General features: G+C 42.5%; 1 protein-coding gene across 1 annotated transcript in view; it reads right to left on the bottom strand.

Annotated features, from left to right (window-relative positions):
• The window catches only part of LOC140734027 (uncharacterized), a 184,067-nt gene that overhangs the window by 40,669 nt on the left and 125,941 nt on the right, over positions 1-17,457 (bottom strand). Inside the window, exons 43-46 of the mRNA XM_073057607.1 lie at positions 11,297-11,461; positions 8,260-8,503; positions 4,144-4,223; positions 1,455-1,590 (exon numbers count right to left, since the gene is read on the bottom strand). Of these exons, the coding sequence (XP_072913708.1) occupies positions 1,455-1,590; positions 4,144-4,223; positions 8,260-8,503; positions 11,297-11,461 (625 nt within the window). The remainder of the gene's footprint in view (positions 1-1,454; positions 1,591-4,143; positions 4,224-8,259; positions 8,504-11,296; positions 11,462-17,457) is intronic.

The raw sequence follows: 17,457 nt of genomic DNA, 5'->3' as shown, positions 1-17,457 counted from the left end.
TAAATATCTCTGCCAGAGTCCCTGCGATTTTTGCACTATCCTCCACAAGGTCCAAGGGGACACCTTGTCAGGCCTTGGGGATTTATCCAACCTAACTTGTCTTAACTTCTCTTTTGTAATCCAGATATGGCTCATTACCCTTTTTAGTAATCCAGATATGGCCCATGACCCTTTTGCCTCAGTTCTATAGACCTTGATTCTCTCTCACAAGTAAATACAGTTGCAAAAAATTAATTTAAGATCTCCTCCATCACTTTTGGCTCCATGCATAGATGACCATGCTGATCTTCAAACAGACCAATTCTGTCCCTTGCTCTCCTTTCGTCCATAATATACCTGCAGAAACCCTGGGAATTCTCTTTCACCTTGCCTGCCAGAGCAACCTCATGGCCTCTTTTAGCCCTCCAGATTTTTCTCTTAAGTGTTCTCTTGCATTTCTCATAATCCTCAGGTACCTCATTTGATCTGTGCCGCCTACACCCTTTCTCTTAACCATAAGACATAGGAGCAGAATTAGGCCCTTTGGCCCATTGAGTCTCCTTCATCTTTCAGTCATAATTTATTTTCTCTATCAACCACGTCTCCTGTAACCTTTGACATCCTTACCAATCATGAACCTATCAACCTCCGTTTTAAATATACACAATGACTTGGCCTCCACAGCCATCTATGGTAATGGAATTCATTACCCTCTGTCTAAAGAAATCCCTTCTCCTCTATATTCTAAATAGACATACTTGTATTCCGAGGCTGTCCTTCTGATCCTAGACTCCCATATCCTCTCTCCGTCCATTCTACCTAGGCCTTGATATACCTTAAGAAGTAATACTAGAGACCTAGGTTTGATCCTGGCCTTGACTGCTGTCTTTGTGGAGGTTCCACGTGCTCGCTGTGACTGTGTGGGCCTTCTTCTGGGTGCTGCAGCTTCCTCCCACATCCCAACAATGTGCCGGTTGGTAGGTTAATAGACCACTGTAAATTGTACCTGTGTGTGGGTTAATGTGAAAATCCAGTCGGAATTAATGGGAGTGCAATGAGGATGGAAAATCCATGAATGAAGGATTAGTGTGAATGAGTGGCTGACGAGTGGGTGGCTACTTTCATTTTGTACTACCCTATAGAACAGGGTCGTGGTATTACCATCTCTAGTTCCTGGGGATAAGTGATATTTCTGACAGATTGTTTATTCTGCTTTAGGTGGGGTGGCACCATATGAAATGCAGCAAGAGGTTCTCAACTTGGGCAGAGTGGTGAGTTTGCCTTTCAATGAGACCTTGTGTAGATCCAAGGGAAGTCAATGGACAGACGCTTGTTGCACTACCATAGGATCATCCAAACCTCCACATCCAAAATTCTCATTAGTGCTCCCACCATCACTCCCCTGTGCCTGGAACAGAGATGTGCTCCTGAGGGTGGTGAGGCAACTGGCTTTATTTAAATTCCTCTCCACAAACCTTTTCTTTCTGTAGCAGCACATAAGGAGAAGGCTAAGGAGTAGGAAGCAGAGGAGACACAATGATATGACTGTGATGATGATCATCCCTGCAGACCGCTGCCAGTTGTCTTCCAGTACTTGGTATGGAGTAGTTGCTGTGAGACAAAACATTATGGTCAGAACAACAGTAGCATCTATTGACAACGTAAAATTGTCCAGGAACCTGCAGCTCTCAAAAAAGCTGAACAAATCCGATCTGGATAATTACTCTCAAAATCAGTCTATACTTGATGATCAGCAGTGATAGAAACTATCGGCAGCAGTTCCACTCACAATGGACTGGATTTTCACCGGGAACACTTGGCTCTAGACCTCGTCAGTGTCTTGGTCCAAGTGCGGATGAAAGATCTGAATTCTAAAGGTGATATGAGAATGATCGCTTTGATATCAAGGCAGCATTTGATTGCATGTGATGTAAAGGAGCTGTGGAATAATTAAAGTTAATGGCTTTAAAAAGAAAGCATCCCAGTGGGTGGAAGCATACCCAGCACAAAGGAAGATGGCTGCAGTTGTGGGAGGACATTAATACCAACTTCAAAATATTACTTCAGGAGTTCCTCAGTCTCAACCATCTTTATCCACTTTATTAATTATCTTCCTTCCATTATAGGGTTAGATGTTAACTGAGTAATATTCAGGCCAGAGAGTGGTAATAGTTACCATGGGTGGCAGTGGAGGCCAGGTCACTGGGTGTATTTAAGGTGGAGGTTGATAGGCTCTTTATTAGTCAGGGCATGTAAGATTATGGGGCGAAAGCAGGAGAATGAGGTTAAGAAGGAAATAGATCAGCCATGATGAAATAGTAGAGTGGACTTGATGGGACAAATGGTCTAATTCTGCTCCAATGTCTCATGTAATATGTTTTAATTCCATTCACAACTAAGTATGAATATCCTCCGACTAGCAGGCCACTGGTGGAAACTGCTGCTGCGTTCCACTGCTCCCAGCCTTTCCTTAACCTCTCACAAGAGCTTTATGTCATCTTCTCACAGATGGAGTCAAATTGTGGCTGAAGTACATGGGGCATTATGAGAAAAACCTTATATTCTGTCACTTGGTATAACAAAGTGGAGTCTGAAACACACGATGCCTTCTGCACCACTGAAATTTTTAAAAAAAAAACTAGATATTGGAAATATGAAATAAAATGAAAAACAGAAAATTATGGCAACACTCATCCTTGCCAAGAGGGACAGAATTTAAGTTCCAGGTGAATGACCTTTCATTTAAGTAAGGGAAGGTTATAAAGTAAGTGTTGTAAGTCGTAGAGAAGAGGGAGGGCGGGTAGAACAGAGGGATCCAGAGCAAGGGAACTTGATTGATATAGCTGGAGGCATTATTGGCTGAGAACTACAGTGAAGATTCATCATCAGTAGCAGATCTGTTTGGTGGAGATGTAAAGTGCCATTCACCACCTTCTGTTGATAACTCCTGATAGATGGACGGTGATTAATAAGCCTCACACGCACCTCTCTCAGCTGCCAATACCACCATTTCCATCACAAACTCTTTTGGTCTCCACCTTCTCACAGACTCTCTCCACATTTCCCCCAGCACTAAAACTTAAAACAAGTGTGACTTCTAAATTTTCCTTGGTTCTATGGAAGGTAATTGTCTCCCATTATTAACTTCCTTCCTTTTTGCACAGTCGCTACCTGAACTGACAAAGTATCTCCAGTATTTTCTTCTTTCTTTCTTCTTATTCCTTTTTTGGAGCTGATTTTTTTAATGCGCAAGATCATAATTAGGTTTGAATATCTTTTGTCAAACTTGCTTGTGATTATATCCTTCATTTTTCCTGATAAACTTTGACTCATTTCCTGTTGACATCCTCTTTCTAATCTGCAGGAAACCAGACAGAGCTCCTCTGATGAACAAAGATCATAATCAAAACACAAAATGCTGCCAGAACTCAGCAGACCAGACAGCATCTATGGGAGGAGGTAGTGACGACCCTCCGGTTTCGGCCCGAAACGTCGTCACTACCTCCTCCCATAGATCCTGTCTGGCCTGCTGAGTTCTGCCAACATTTTGTGTTTTTATTTATTTCCAGCATCTGTAGATTCACTCGTGTCACCTAAAGATCATAATCATTTCAGTTAGCTGAGGTGTTTGCTGCTCCTTCCAAACAGAAGCAGTCGTGAGGTGCTTGTCAAATGCAAATCCCTTTCAGAACCATTGTTATCCAAATGTAACTTATAGCCCCATAGCATTGGAGGCAGGGATAAACAGTGTTCAGTTTCAACAGCCTTTGTGCCAGTGTATTCATTCACAAATGCAGTACCTCAGCTATATAGAAAACCCATTCACCCTTGACAATGATTCATCTGCACAGTTAAGGTAACAATGCAAGGCTTTTTCTGTCACTCATTTCCAGAGCATGATAACAGGCCTTTTGACCCACCTCATCCATGCCATCATGGTGCACACCAGGCTAGTCCTATTTGCCTGCAATTGGCTCAAATCCCTCTAAATCCGTGTACTTATCCTAATGTCTTATTATTGTACCTGCCTCAATCACTTCACATCACAGCTCATTCCATATGTGCACCACCCTCTGTGTGAAGAAGTTGTCCCTCCAGCCCCTTTTAAATCTTTCTCCTGACGGCTTTGGAGACTTGCTTTCTTTGTTTCCATTTGGCGTTTACCTGTCTTGGTCCTGAATGTATCTGACCAATCACTGCTCATGATCTCTCCTTTATGTTGATCAGCCAGAATGTACTTGATTCTGTAGGGATCAAAGATGCAAGTTAGATCAATTTCTCAAAATCTCAGCCAAAACTGTAGCAGGATGAAGTTTTCATAGAGGAGTTTCTGTTAACCAGGCCAGTCTTTATTCTTTCCTATGACTTTGCCTCTTCATAAGCTGTTGACTTGAGGGTGGGTTCCCTGAGGAGTTCACATACTCCTTATGTTGGAACCAGAAAACTGAGTGATGGAGGTGATGCTACACTTGAATACCTTTTCACTTCAAATTGGTGCACCTTCCAACACTGCTAGCTGGTTTATGAGTGGAAAGTCATTTTGTGGACAGCTTTCCTTTTCCAAGACAATGAGATCAATATCACCATCTGAACTGGTGCACCAATGAGATCAGATACAGCCATGACAGAATCAAAATCAAGCTAAGGTTCTTCAGCTCTATATGGCTGGAATAACCCTGATTGAATTTGTCAGAGGTTGAAGTCATAGAATAAAAAAGGCAGCAGTTAATTTATTGGCTAATTATCTCGGCCAGTGATAAGCACCACGTGCCTTAACTAATGCACGGAGACCAATAATTGAATCTAAATTGTACTTCACTCTTTCTCCATCACATCTTCCCTAAATTGCTACCTTCTTGCAAAATAAATCGTATTTTCAGGAACTGTCTTATCGCATGACTAAAGCCTGTGAGTTCCATTACTCTGAAACTTATTCAAAGTAGCAGAAGGACTGCTGCATTGGTAGAAGCGCTGTTGTTTGGATGGGACCCTTTCTGAAGGATGTACTTAATTTAACCCAAGGTACTATTAGAAATAAAACTGAGCAGGAAGTTCTCATGACCAATAGTCAGCTCTTAACGAAGATTATTAAAAGATTGATTAAGTGCTGCTGCTTGTAAGGATATATCATTCTTGTCTTTTAATATTACAACAGTGAATATAGTTAAGAAGTAATTCATTTGCTGAAAGTGCCGTTTATTTTGTGAAAAATGTGTCATATCTAAATCCTTGCTTACTTATACATATATAGGAGTTCATGTCCCATCTATGGTGCACACTGAGTCAACCGATCTGATATGAAAACAGAAAATGCTGGTAAAACTCAGCAGGTCAGGCAGCAAGACAGTTAACATTTCAAGCTGAAGATCCTTCCTCAGAACTGAGAATTTGCTGAAATTAATCTGTACATATTTAGATTATTTTAATTGGCCTAGATTGAGCAAGGATCAAAATAACCATGGCCACCCCTCTCCAATTAACTCCAACTGAAACTAATACTGTACAAATTACCACACCATTCAACAGTAGATTTCCCTGTGGATATTTAATGTCAGGTTCAAAAGTTAGGTCTGACCGGGTGGGCAGAATAGATTCCCTCAGCTATCTCAATTATACCTTCTCCCACAGTCTCCGGTTAAAATGCTATTCCCTTTTCTAATTTCTTTCATCTCCACTGCATCTGTCCCCAGGATGAGGCTTTTCTTTCCAGGACATCAGAGATGTCCTCCTTCTTCAAAGCATAGGGTTTTCCCTCCTCCATTGATGCTGCCCTCACCCACATCTCCTCCATTTCTCAGATATCCATACTCACCCCATCTTCCTGCCACCTTAACGAGGATAGAGTTCCGGTTGTCCTCACCTACCAGTCCATGAGCCTTTGGATCCAACACATCATTCTTTGCAACTCCTGTGGGATCCTTTTACCAAACCCATCTTTACCTCCAGCCCACTCTCCGCTTTCTGCAAAGATTGGTCCCTCCATGATTCCCTTGTCCATTTGTTCTGCCCACTAATCTCCCTCCTAGCACACGTCCCTGCAAGCAACAGAAATGTTACACCTGCTCATTCACCTCCTCCCTCACCTCCATTCAGGGCCCCAAACAGTCCTTCCAGGTGAGGCAACACTTCACCTGTGAATTTGTTGGGGTCATTTGTGGTATCTGGTGCTCCTGATGTGGTCTCCTCTACATTAGTGAGACCTGACGTAAATTGGGGGACTGCTTTGTTGAGCACCTCCGCTCTATCGTCATAAGTGGAATTTCCCAGATGTTCAACAATTTTAATTTCTATTCCCAATCCCATTCTGACATGTTGGTCTATGGTCCCCACTTTTGCCATGATGAGGCCACTCAGGGTGCAGAAGCAAAATCGTATATTCCATCTGGAGAGCCTCCAACCTGATGGCATGAACATCAATTTCTCTTTCCAGTAATTTATTTTTTCTTTCTTTCCATTTCCCCTCTTCCTTCCCCCTTTCTATTCCCCACTTGCCTATCACCTCTCCCCGGTGTTTCTCTTTCTTCCTTTTCTCCCATGAGCCAGTCTCCTCTTCTGTCAGGTTCCTTCTTCTCCAGGCCTTTAGCTTTCCCATCCACACGACTTTACCTATCACCTTCTAGTTTGTCCTCCTTTCCCTTCCCCCACCTTTTTATTCTGGCATCTTTCCCCTTCCTCACCAGTCCTGAAAAAGTGTCTTCACCCAAAACGTCGACTGTTTATTCATTTTCATAGTTGCTGCTAGACCTGCTGAGTTCCTTCAGCATTTAGTGTGCATTGCGTTGGGCTGAATACACTGCTTGTTCCAGCAGAACAGTACAGTTGGAACTTAGCATATTTGAAGGGAAGAGAAAAGAAAGCAGAAACATTAATTTTCCTTCATAAAACATGCCCCTCTGCTCCACCCTCTTTTCAACTCAGAACCAAACCAAGCCGATCTTAAACAAGTACTGCCAGAAAATGGGCTTAGATTCATATTCGGAAGAAAGGTAATCATTAAAAGTTCTCTTCACAGGTGCTGTCAAATAGGCATTGCAACAATTCTCTGCCTTTAGTCATCAATTCAGAATATCAGCCCATTTGACTTTGGACTCTGCACAATGACAAAGGATATTCTGGGCAACTGTGATAGACACGGCAAAAGTGCCACCATTTCTCTTGTTCCTACGTACCACCCCATCAGCCTCCACACGCAACACATCATTCTCTGCAACCTCTACCATCTCTAAAGGAATCTTACCAGCAAACCTTTATTTACCCTCCTTCGTTTTCCATAGGGATCTCCCCCTCCACAATTCCCTTGACCATTTGTCCCTCCTCACTATTCTCCCTCCCGGCACTTATTCCTGTAAGCGGCAAAAGTGCTACTCCCGCCCATTCACCTCCATTCAGGGCCCCAAACAGTCCTTCTAGGTGATGCAACGATTCAGTTGCGAATCCGTTGGGGTCATCTAGTGCGTCTGGTGCTCCCAGTGCAGCCTCCTCTACATCGGAGACCCCTGTCGTAAATTGGGGGACCGCTTCGTCGAGCACCTCTGCTCCTTTCACCAAAAGTGGGACTTACTGGTGGCCAGACATTTTAATTCTGATTCCCATTCCGACATCTCGGTCCATAGCCTCTGCTTGTGTCATGATGAGGTCACCCTCAGAGTGGAGAAGCAACACGTTGTATTAAATCTGTGTAGCCTCCAACCTGATGGCATGGATATTGATTTCTTCTTCCAGTGAAAATATTTACCAGTTTCCTTCTTCTATTCCCCACTCTGGCCTATTATCTCTTCTCACCTGCCTATCACCTTCCCCTGGATTTTCTCCTCCTTGCCTTTCTCCTATGGTTCACTCACTTTTCCTATCAGATTCCTTTGTCTCCAGCCTTTACTTCTCCTACCCACCTGGCTTTACCTGTCACCTTCTAGCTATCCTCCTTCTCCTCCCCCCACCTTCTTATTCTAGCAATTTCCACCTTCCTTTCCAGTCCTGAAGAAGGATCTTGGCCTGAAACACTGATGGTTTACTTATTTCCATAGATGCGGTATGATCAGCTGAGTTCCTTCAGCATTTTGTGTGTGTTGCTTTGGATATCCAGCATCTGTAGAATTAGTATTTATAACCATTTCTATTTATTTTTAATTTAAACCCAATCAACTATTTTTAAGAGCACATACCTAATGCCTTTCAGTCACCATACACTGCATGGTATATAGGGGACACCTTTTTTTTAAGAAATCAAGCAAAAGTTTCTTCCAGTGAAAACAATTCTGTAATGGTCAGAGTACAGCTCACCTGTAGCTTGTGTTAGACTGCAGTAGTCTGTCACAAATGATTTCAATTGAGTTGCACGTAACATTGGAGCCAATCATGTAGTATGACACGGTCTTTTCACGCTGTTGATGCTCTCTGTCACTGCAGTCATAGACAGAAAAGTGTTGCTGTGCGATGTATGGGTGTTGTCCTTCCGTGCCAGTGTAATAGTAGTAGAGCCCGGGAAGTGTGTCCAGAGACAGCAGGGTAAAATTCTCAGAGGCAACTAGAAAAGGGATTTACCAAAGACGTGGGTTACTAAACAGAGTCCAGGTTAATAATGAATGGCTTAGTAAGGCGCATTCATCTCGCAATAAAACTTTGTAGAATTCTACTAAGTGAAGTAACAGGAGAAATAATCAAGGATAAACTGGGAAAACAAAAATTAGTGGGAGGAAGAAAGAGGGATGATGGAAGTGGCACATAAATGGTACATATAGTCAAGAGGACTAGAACACAAAAGCAAGGATGTAATGTTGAAGCTTTATAAAGCACCAGTGAGGCCTCACTTGGAGTATTGTGAGCAGCTTTGAGCCCCTTATCTTAGAAGGGATGTGCTGAAACTGGAGGGGGTTCAAAAGAGTTTCACAAAAATAATTCCAGGATTGAATGGCTTCTCATACGAAGAGTGTTTGATGGCTCTGGGCCTGCATTCACTGGAATTCAGAAGAATGAGGAGGTGACCGTATTGAAAACAATTGAATGGTGAAAGACTTTGATAGAGTGGATGCGGAGAGGATGATTCCTATGTTGGGAGAGTCTAAGACTAGAGGACACAGCCTCAAAATAGAGGGGCCGTCCTTTTAGAATGGAGATGAAGAGGAATTTCTTTAGCCAGAGGGTGGCAAATCTGTGGAATTCTTTGCCACAGGCAGCTGTGAAGGCCAAGTTTTTACATATATTTAAGGTAGATGTTGATAGATTCTTGATTGGTCAGGGCATGAAGGGATATGGGGAGAAGGCAGGAAGTTGGGGCTGTGAGGAAAATTGGATCAGCTATGGTGAAATGGCAGAACAGACGCAATGGCCACATGGCCTAATTCTGCTCTTACACCTTATGGTCTTATATAACAATTTAAGAACAGCTTCTTTCCCTTGGTACCACATTTCTGAACCATCCTTGAACCAATGAACACTAACTCATTACTCCTCTTTTCCACTCTTATTTATATTTTGTAACTTATAGCAAATTTTATGCTTTGAGTTGCGCTGCTGCTGCAAAGCAACAATTGTCATGGCATATGTCAGTGAAAATGAACTTGATTCTGATAGTAAACTTTATGATGCTGCTGCAGCAAGTTTTTCATTGTACTGTGCCTCGTGGTATTTGTGTCTAAGAGAATAATCTTGACTTGACTTAGTAATGCAGAGTTGAGGACTGGAATCCTACTCAGTGTATTACTGATAGACCAACCTGAACTGATGGGTGGTGTGGGGAGAGGAAAGATCAATTCTTGTAAAGCTCAAACTTTGCACTGTCTCAATCTAGTTGTTAGTAACAAAGATCAACTTATGGATAAAGCAGTTGCCCAGAATGATGGAGGGAAAATCATTGGGTTTCATCCACATCTCTCAATAGATCACAGAGGCAAGGTGAGTCTATGAATGCACAGACAATGAATGCTTGTCTGCTGTTTGACGAAGAACACTGGATCACATTACCTTGGAGTTGTGGAGGGAGGGGGACCTTGGCAACTGATTGTGGTTGAGGTAGTGGAGGACACAATATTAACTAACAATAGAAGTTCTATTGATGATATACTGTACGATACTATTTTAATAGATGATAGAGCACATCATTTTAAATAAGGTGGAGGGCATCATTCTGGAGAATTTCATCCTCTGATCTTGCTGGAAACCAAAGTAAACTTCAAAATGAGGACTGGCTTCACTGTTCCTCTACTATCTCCCTCCCCTGATATTTGTGACCAAACTTCTCATAAGGAAGGTATTCTTAACTTTGCAATTACTCATTTCATTCACCTCTGATAAAGGAGGACTTGAGTCAGGGAATGTCCTGCACTCAATTAGACTGGAGGAGTTACAAGAGTAAAACATATGAGAACTATATCTAATTTCTGTTAATGTTGATTTATGTTAACTTATGTTTACAGAATTTATGTAGTAATGGAATTTTAGATCGTATACCAAGCAGTGAGATCCCTGAGATTCTGGAATGAACAATATGTAAAGCATCAAACTCCACTGTTAATTAAATCAATCACATTCCAATCAAATGGTTCTAGTGGCCTTTATCTATGTCCATTTTCATTGAACTCTTTCAAAGTCACAACTTCTTGGTGTGACCACGATAAACCTGAAGCAATTTTGGTCCTACCTTGTTCTCAGTCTGACTGTGCAATCAGAGTCATACAGCATGAAAATAGGCTCTCTAGCCCAAATGGTCCATGCAAGTGAAGATTCCCATCTTAGCTAGTCTCATTTGCCTGTGTTTGGTCCACGTCCCTTCAAATCTCTACTGTCCGTGTGCCCATCCAAGCATCTTAAATATTGTTAATTTATGTACCTGCCTCAACCACTTCCTCTAGTAGCTCTTGCTAAATATGGACCACCCTCTGGGTGGAAAAGTTGTCCCTAATGAGTCTCTCCCCTCTCACATTAAACCCATGCTCTCTGGTTCCTCATTCCATAACCCTGAGAAGAAGACTGTACATTCTCCTGTCTATGCTTCCCCCCCACCCTCGATATAATACACAGTACAATTTCTGCTGTGATCATCACTGGACAATCCTAAGGCATAAAGGACTGAGAACAAGGTCTCTGAAGAAACCTGGCAGTCATTAATGACAATGTGTAGATGATGTACAGCTACAAAGGGCTGTTATGGTATATCAGGATTTGGCTCCTTGTTGGCTGCGGGAATTGTTGGCGACTGAGTTGGAAGGAGTGCATGCAAGTGATCACTGTCTGAGTGAGTTCATGGCTGTTAAAAACAGCTTCTTGTGAGAAGCTCAAACATGATTTAAAATCCTAATAGATGGAACAATTAAGAGCACACCTTTCTCTGTTGCAACAACAACGTAGATGGAGAGGCGACCGAATGTGGTATTCAGCTGTTTCGCAGCTGCATCGAATACTCCGCACTCTGGAAGCCTCAAGAAGATGCTCGATACCCTTACTGAGAAATCTTCACTGATCAGTAATCGTGGCTTTATTTTCACTGCTAGAAATAGAAAAAAAATTACAGAAATGGTATTTATAGAAAGAACATGATAAAGCTGTCTTTGTCAATCTAGAATGGAAGGCTTCATCTTATGAGCAGATGCGGCAGAAAATGGAGAAACCAGACAGGACATAGAGAAGACTATGTGTAGTTTGAGTCACAGTGTGTTTATGTCAGTACCAACAAATGTGGCTGGGTTATATCAGTAAGTGTCACTTGTCTTTACCAGTGAACAACACTGGATAGTTTGTTGCCTGAGATTAAGGATCAACTGTACACCATATATTAGTGATGTATTAGTGATTTTCTATGGTTTGTTGGTGTGAATTGCAACAAAAAACAACATACAATTATAAGAATTTTATAAAAAAAATAAACGAGGAGGTTAAAGTACAGATACGGAATAAAGTCTGTACAAACTCCAGCATATGTTAAACAGCATTATAAAAAGTGGCTTAAAGAGTCTACAGTGCAGTGAGTGTCTGAGGTAATAGGGTAATAGGGCAGCGGGGGGGGGGGGGGTGGGGTGGGGTGGTAGAATTGGCCATCTAGAATGAATGATCAAATTAACTGCCCAGGGGAAAAAAATTAAGATAATGTGAAGTTTTTGTTATAGTAGCCATATACTGTAGTGCTTTCCAGTAGGGAGCGTTTGGAAAAGATGTTTTGCTGGGTGGGTTTTGTTTGTGATACTTTTCCTGCCCGTTTCTCTGTCCTGAATACATACAAGCCCTGCAGTGATGGTAGACTGCAGACAGTGACGCTTTCAGCTGACCTGACAGTTTGTTGTAGCTTTTGTCTATTGTGAGAGCGTGCTGCAGCAAACCAGACAGTAATGGTTGATGTGAGGATGCTCTCTATGATGGCAGTGTAGTGTTGTGGCAGTATGTTTGGGAGAAGATGAAATTTCACCAGCTGCTGCAACAACAACCTTGCACTTTGACGGAGATTCAGAGAACCTGAAAAGGTAGATAAATGTCAGAAATGGTGAGTTCCTCCTGCAATTTGTTTTTTTTTGCACCAGATTACAGCATTTGTAGGCTCTTGTGTTTCCATCGCTCCAGGGATTCTTTTACCCACAATAACTCACCATTCTGTGGGACAGGGTGAATAGAGCAGTAGGTTTTGTTCTATCTGCTACAGGCTCTATATCCATGTTAGTGGTTTCGACTGAGGGAGAACTCCACAGCTGATGAGCCATGGAGTTCTTGGAAATGTTCCATGATATCTTTCATTTCACTTAGAGCAAGTAAGTGAGATCTAACATTTTACACATTCGGTAATAGTGCACTCTCTCAGTTCTATGCAAGTACATTGACTTAATTGCCTGTGATGCTGCAGCAAGCAAGTTTTCCATTGTACCTGTACCTCACTGTTTTTGTGCGTGTGACCTGACTTGATACATCTCTGCAGAGGCAAACTGTAATTTACTGCATTCATACTTTGGTGATACTACAAAATACTACTTCATTTATATTATACCATGAGAGTGTTAACATTTACTTAGGTTCTTCACAGGACAGTAATCATGTGAGAAAATACTTACAATGATACGACAGTGGCAGATGCTACAGAGTGTCATAAGGTGAACTGAAGATGAAGAGAAGTTCACGGAAAAGGCTCAAAATTTAAATTGCATGTATAACACCCTGGCTCACATTTACTGCTATGCTCTAGGTATTTCATTTTAACAGCTCTGTAAGAGCAGTCTGTTCTGCTTTCAGCCTGTTAAGGTTATTGTTGAAGATAACAGATGCAGAATTATGTCTGTCATCCAGTTAGGATGATGGAACTGGGAGAAAGTTTGAGAGAACACTGGGGGGGAAGGTTTTGTGAGGGACGCTGAGTTTGGCTTTGAGTTTTTTTTGGTTCGGCAGGAGATGAAGAGAGAAGACACTGGAGAGAATCGGATCATAGGATTTGACCTGGTGGGAGACCGTGATTCGTTGGAGCAAAGTGCCGGATGCTACTGAGCATCAGTGAATATGAATGCATTTTGGAAGAGTTGAGCTCCAACTTGTGCACTGTTGACTGTCTAATTATAATGAGCCCTTTTTGTGTTTCTTCTCTCTTTTCTTTACTGACCCTTTAGTTAAGATTCATAAATACAATTCCTTTAATCGTATGCGTGTGTTGTCTGTTGGCACTGAGTTGTAACAGGGTAGCAAATTACCCAGCATCCACAGAAACCAGGGTTTGGGGTGGGAGAACCGTCTCAATCTTACAGGTTTGGCGGGACCGAAATATGCATTCCATAGACTTAAGCGGCTAAGGAAACCAACGGTGTTTCACATGCATTAGGAAGAGATCAGAAAAAGACCTTTTTAATGAATGCTTAAAGAATAAGCATTTGAAAGAAATTTTGTGTGCTGCAATTCTTGAGGAGTCATTTGATTGCATAGAGAGAAAATTTAAAAGAAGTGAGTGGAGGCAGTTGGCACATTTTGCCACCACAGTTCCCAAGAAGACATTGAATTGCGCATAATTAGGCATTGGCAAAAATCCAATACAAAGAAGTTAGTTTAAGTGGAGTGGCCATTGTGTGTTTGGGCCAGTGTTAGAGTTGGAAGTAGAGGCTTTGGCGAGGAGAGGAATAGGACGTGGGTAGATTTTTTTTTGTTAATGATTCTTTCTTTCGTATTGTACATTTAGAGCAGTGGTGATGTCAGATGGGATAGTTGAATCTTGTGGGATGTGGGAAGGTATGCAGATCTCCAGTGTCCCTGACAACTTCACCTGCAAGAAGGGCATTTAGCTGAAGCTGAATGGATTTTGTATCATTCACGAGTCAGAGGTGTTGATAGACAGGACACACAGTGAGGTGGTTACACCAAAGTATAGGACACAGCTAACTGGGTGACCATCAGGAGGGTTAAAGGGGATAGCATCCTGTGCAGAGTTTCGCTGTGGCTATTCCCCTCAATAACAGGTATACTATTTTGGGGCAGTGATGATCTAGCACAGAAAAGTCACAGCAGTCATGTTTTTGGCACTGAGTCTGGCTCTGTGGCTCAGGAGGGTATTGGGTGAAGAGTTGAACTGTTGTGATAGGGGATTTGTTGATGAGGGGAACAGAAAGGAGGCTCTGTGGACAAGAATGAGATTCCTGGATAACATGTTGCCTCTCGGGTGCCAGTGTCAGGGACATCTCAGATCAAATCCACAGCATCCCTACGTGGGAGGGTTAACAACCAGAGGTCATTGCCCATATCGGTACTGATGGCACGGGTAGGAGGGGTGATGAGGTACTGCAAAGTGAGTTCAAGGAGATAGGTGCTAAGTTAAAGGACAGGACCTCCAGGGTTGTGATTTTAGGAGTGCTACCCATGCCATGAGCTAGCGAGGCCAGAAATAGGAATGTTATAAAGTTTAACACGTGGCTAAGGAGATGATGCAGGAGGGAGGGCTTTTGAATTTTTGGATTATTAAGCTCTTTTCCAGGGAAGGTTGGACCTGTACAGAACTGGTTGCACCTGAACTGGAGGGCAACAGTAGTGGGAAGGTTTACTAGTGCGTTGTGGGGTGTTTAAACTAGAGTTGCAGGAGCATGGGAACTTGAGTGCCAGAGCAGATAATGGAGTGATAGTGGAGAAAGGTGTTGTTAAGCCTACATACACATTCGGGAAACAGAAGATTGAGCCTTGTCTGAGGTGTATATATTTCAATGCAAGGAGTATTACAGGAAAGGCGGATGAGCTTAGGGCATGGATCAGAACCTGGAATTATGATGTAGCCTTGGTTGCAGGAGGGCAGGACTGGCAGCTCAATTTGATGGGATTCCATTGTTTTAGATGTGATAGAGCGGGAGAGGGATTAAAGGGTGGCATTACTAGTCAGGGAAAATGTCATGGCAGTGCTCAGTCAGGACAGACTGGAGATCTCGTCTAGAATTGAGGAATAAGAAAGGTATGACCATGTTATTGGGATTATATTATAGACCACCAAACAGTCCGCAGGATTTAGTAGAGCAAGTTTGTGGAGAGATTGCAGATTGCTGCAAGAAACATAAGGTTGTGATAGTTGGTGATTTTACCTTGCCACATATTGACTGGGACTCCCATTCTGTAAAAGGACTGGATGGAAAAGAGTTTATCAAATGTGTTCAGGAAGATTCCTTAATCAGTATTGTTCCTTTCCAAGCCTTGTGGCTCATCAGGTGGCAACCTTGCTGTTTCTTTCAGCATTTGTCTGTATTTTAAGAGACTTAGTTGCTATACTTTACCCAGCAAGAATGGAAAGCATGCAAGCAGCCGGCTGGATTTATACTCAGGACACTTGCTTTGAAGTCTGGTGTAGATGCCATTTCTCCACTGGCGGGGACCTTTAATCAGTACATAGAAGTTCCAACTAGAGAGAATGCAAAACTAGATCTCCTATTAGGGAATGAGACTGGGCAGGTGAGGAAAGTTTCTGTGGTGGGGGGGAGGGGGGTGGGGAGACACTTACCATCCGGTGATGATAATGTCATTAATTTTAAGGTAATAATAGAAAAGGATGTCCTCAGGGAACATCCCGAGGTCCTTGGGGTGAGATTCTAATTTGGAGAAGGGCCAATTTTGATGGTATCAGAAAGGATCTGGCAAGTATGGATTGGTACATGTTTTTTCCTGCCAAAGGTGTAACCTGGTAAGTGGGAGGCCTTCAAAAGTGAAATTTTGGGAGTACGGAGTTTGTATATTCCTTTCAGAATAAAAGGTAAAGATAACAGATTTAGGGAATGTTGGTTTTCAAGAGATATTGAGGTTCTGGTTAAGAAAAAGGAGGAGGTATTAGCAGGTAGGAACAAATGAGGCACTTGAGGAGTATGAGGAATGCAAGAGAACACTTAAAGAAGAAAATCAGAAGGGCTAAAATAAGGCCAACAAGGTGAAGGAGACTCCTAAGGATTTCTACAGATATATTAAGAGCAAAAGGACAGCAAGGGACAAAACTGGCCCTCTGGAAGATCAGAGTGCTGACCAAAATAGATTTTTGTTTGCAACTGTATTTAGTCAGGAGACAGACACAGACTCTATTGAACTGAGCTAAAGAAGCAGCAATGTCATGGCCCCTATGCAGATTACAGAGGAGGAGGTGTTTGCTGCCTTGAGGAAAATTAGGGTGGATAAATCCCGAGAACCTGACCAGGTGCTCCCTCGGATCCTCTGGGAGGGTAGTGCAGAAATTGCAGGGGCTCTAGCATCTTTAGGAATGAGTGAGGTGCCAGAGGGCTGGAGGATAGCTATTTTTTTCCTATAGGCTATAGAATAAGCAAGGAAATGACAGGTCAGTGAGCCTAACATTAGTAGTGGGAAAGCCATTGGAAGGTATTCTAAGAGACCGAATATGTCAGTATTTGATAGATGAGGTCTGATTAGAGATAGTTAACATAGCTTTGTGTGGTAGGTGAAACAAATCTTAGAAGTTTTTGAGGAACTTACCGGGAAGGTTGATGAAGGCAAGGCAGTGGATCCTGTCAACATGAACTTTAGTAAGGCCTTTGACAAGGTCCTGCATAGGTGGTTGGCCAAGAAGGTGGGTATCTCGGCATTCAAGGTGAAGTTGGATTAGACATTGGCTTCTCAGGAAAAGCCAACGAGTGGTGGTACATATTTGCTTCTTTGACTGAAGGCCTGTAACATGTGGTATGTTGTAGGGATCTCTGCTAGCTCTGATGTTGTTTGTCATCTATATCAATGGTGTAAATAATAATGTGGTAAACTGGATCAGCAAATTTGCAGATGACACCAAGATTGGGGGTGTTATAGACTGTGAACAAGACTATTGCAGTTTGTAGCAGGAGCTGGAACAGCTGGAAAACTGGGCTGAAAAATGGCAGATGGAATTTAATGCAAAGAGGTGTGAAGTATTGCACTTTGGGATGACCAGCCAAGGTAGGTCTTATACCGTGAACGGTAGTGTACTGAGAGTTGTGGTAGAACACAGGGATCTGGGAATACAGATCCATAATTCCCTGAAAATCCTGTCACAGGTAGATAGGGTTCCAAGGGAAACTC

Source organism: Hemitrygon akajei, chromosome 10, assembly GCF_048418815.1.
Source record: "Hemitrygon akajei chromosome 10, sHemAka1.3, whole genome shotgun sequence".
NCBI lineage: Eukaryota > Metazoa > Chordata > Chondrichthyes > Myliobatiformes > Dasyatidae > Hemitrygon > Hemitrygon akajei.
Note: the sequence above shows the minus strand (reverse complement) of the source record. Positions and strands in the feature narration are given on the sequence as shown.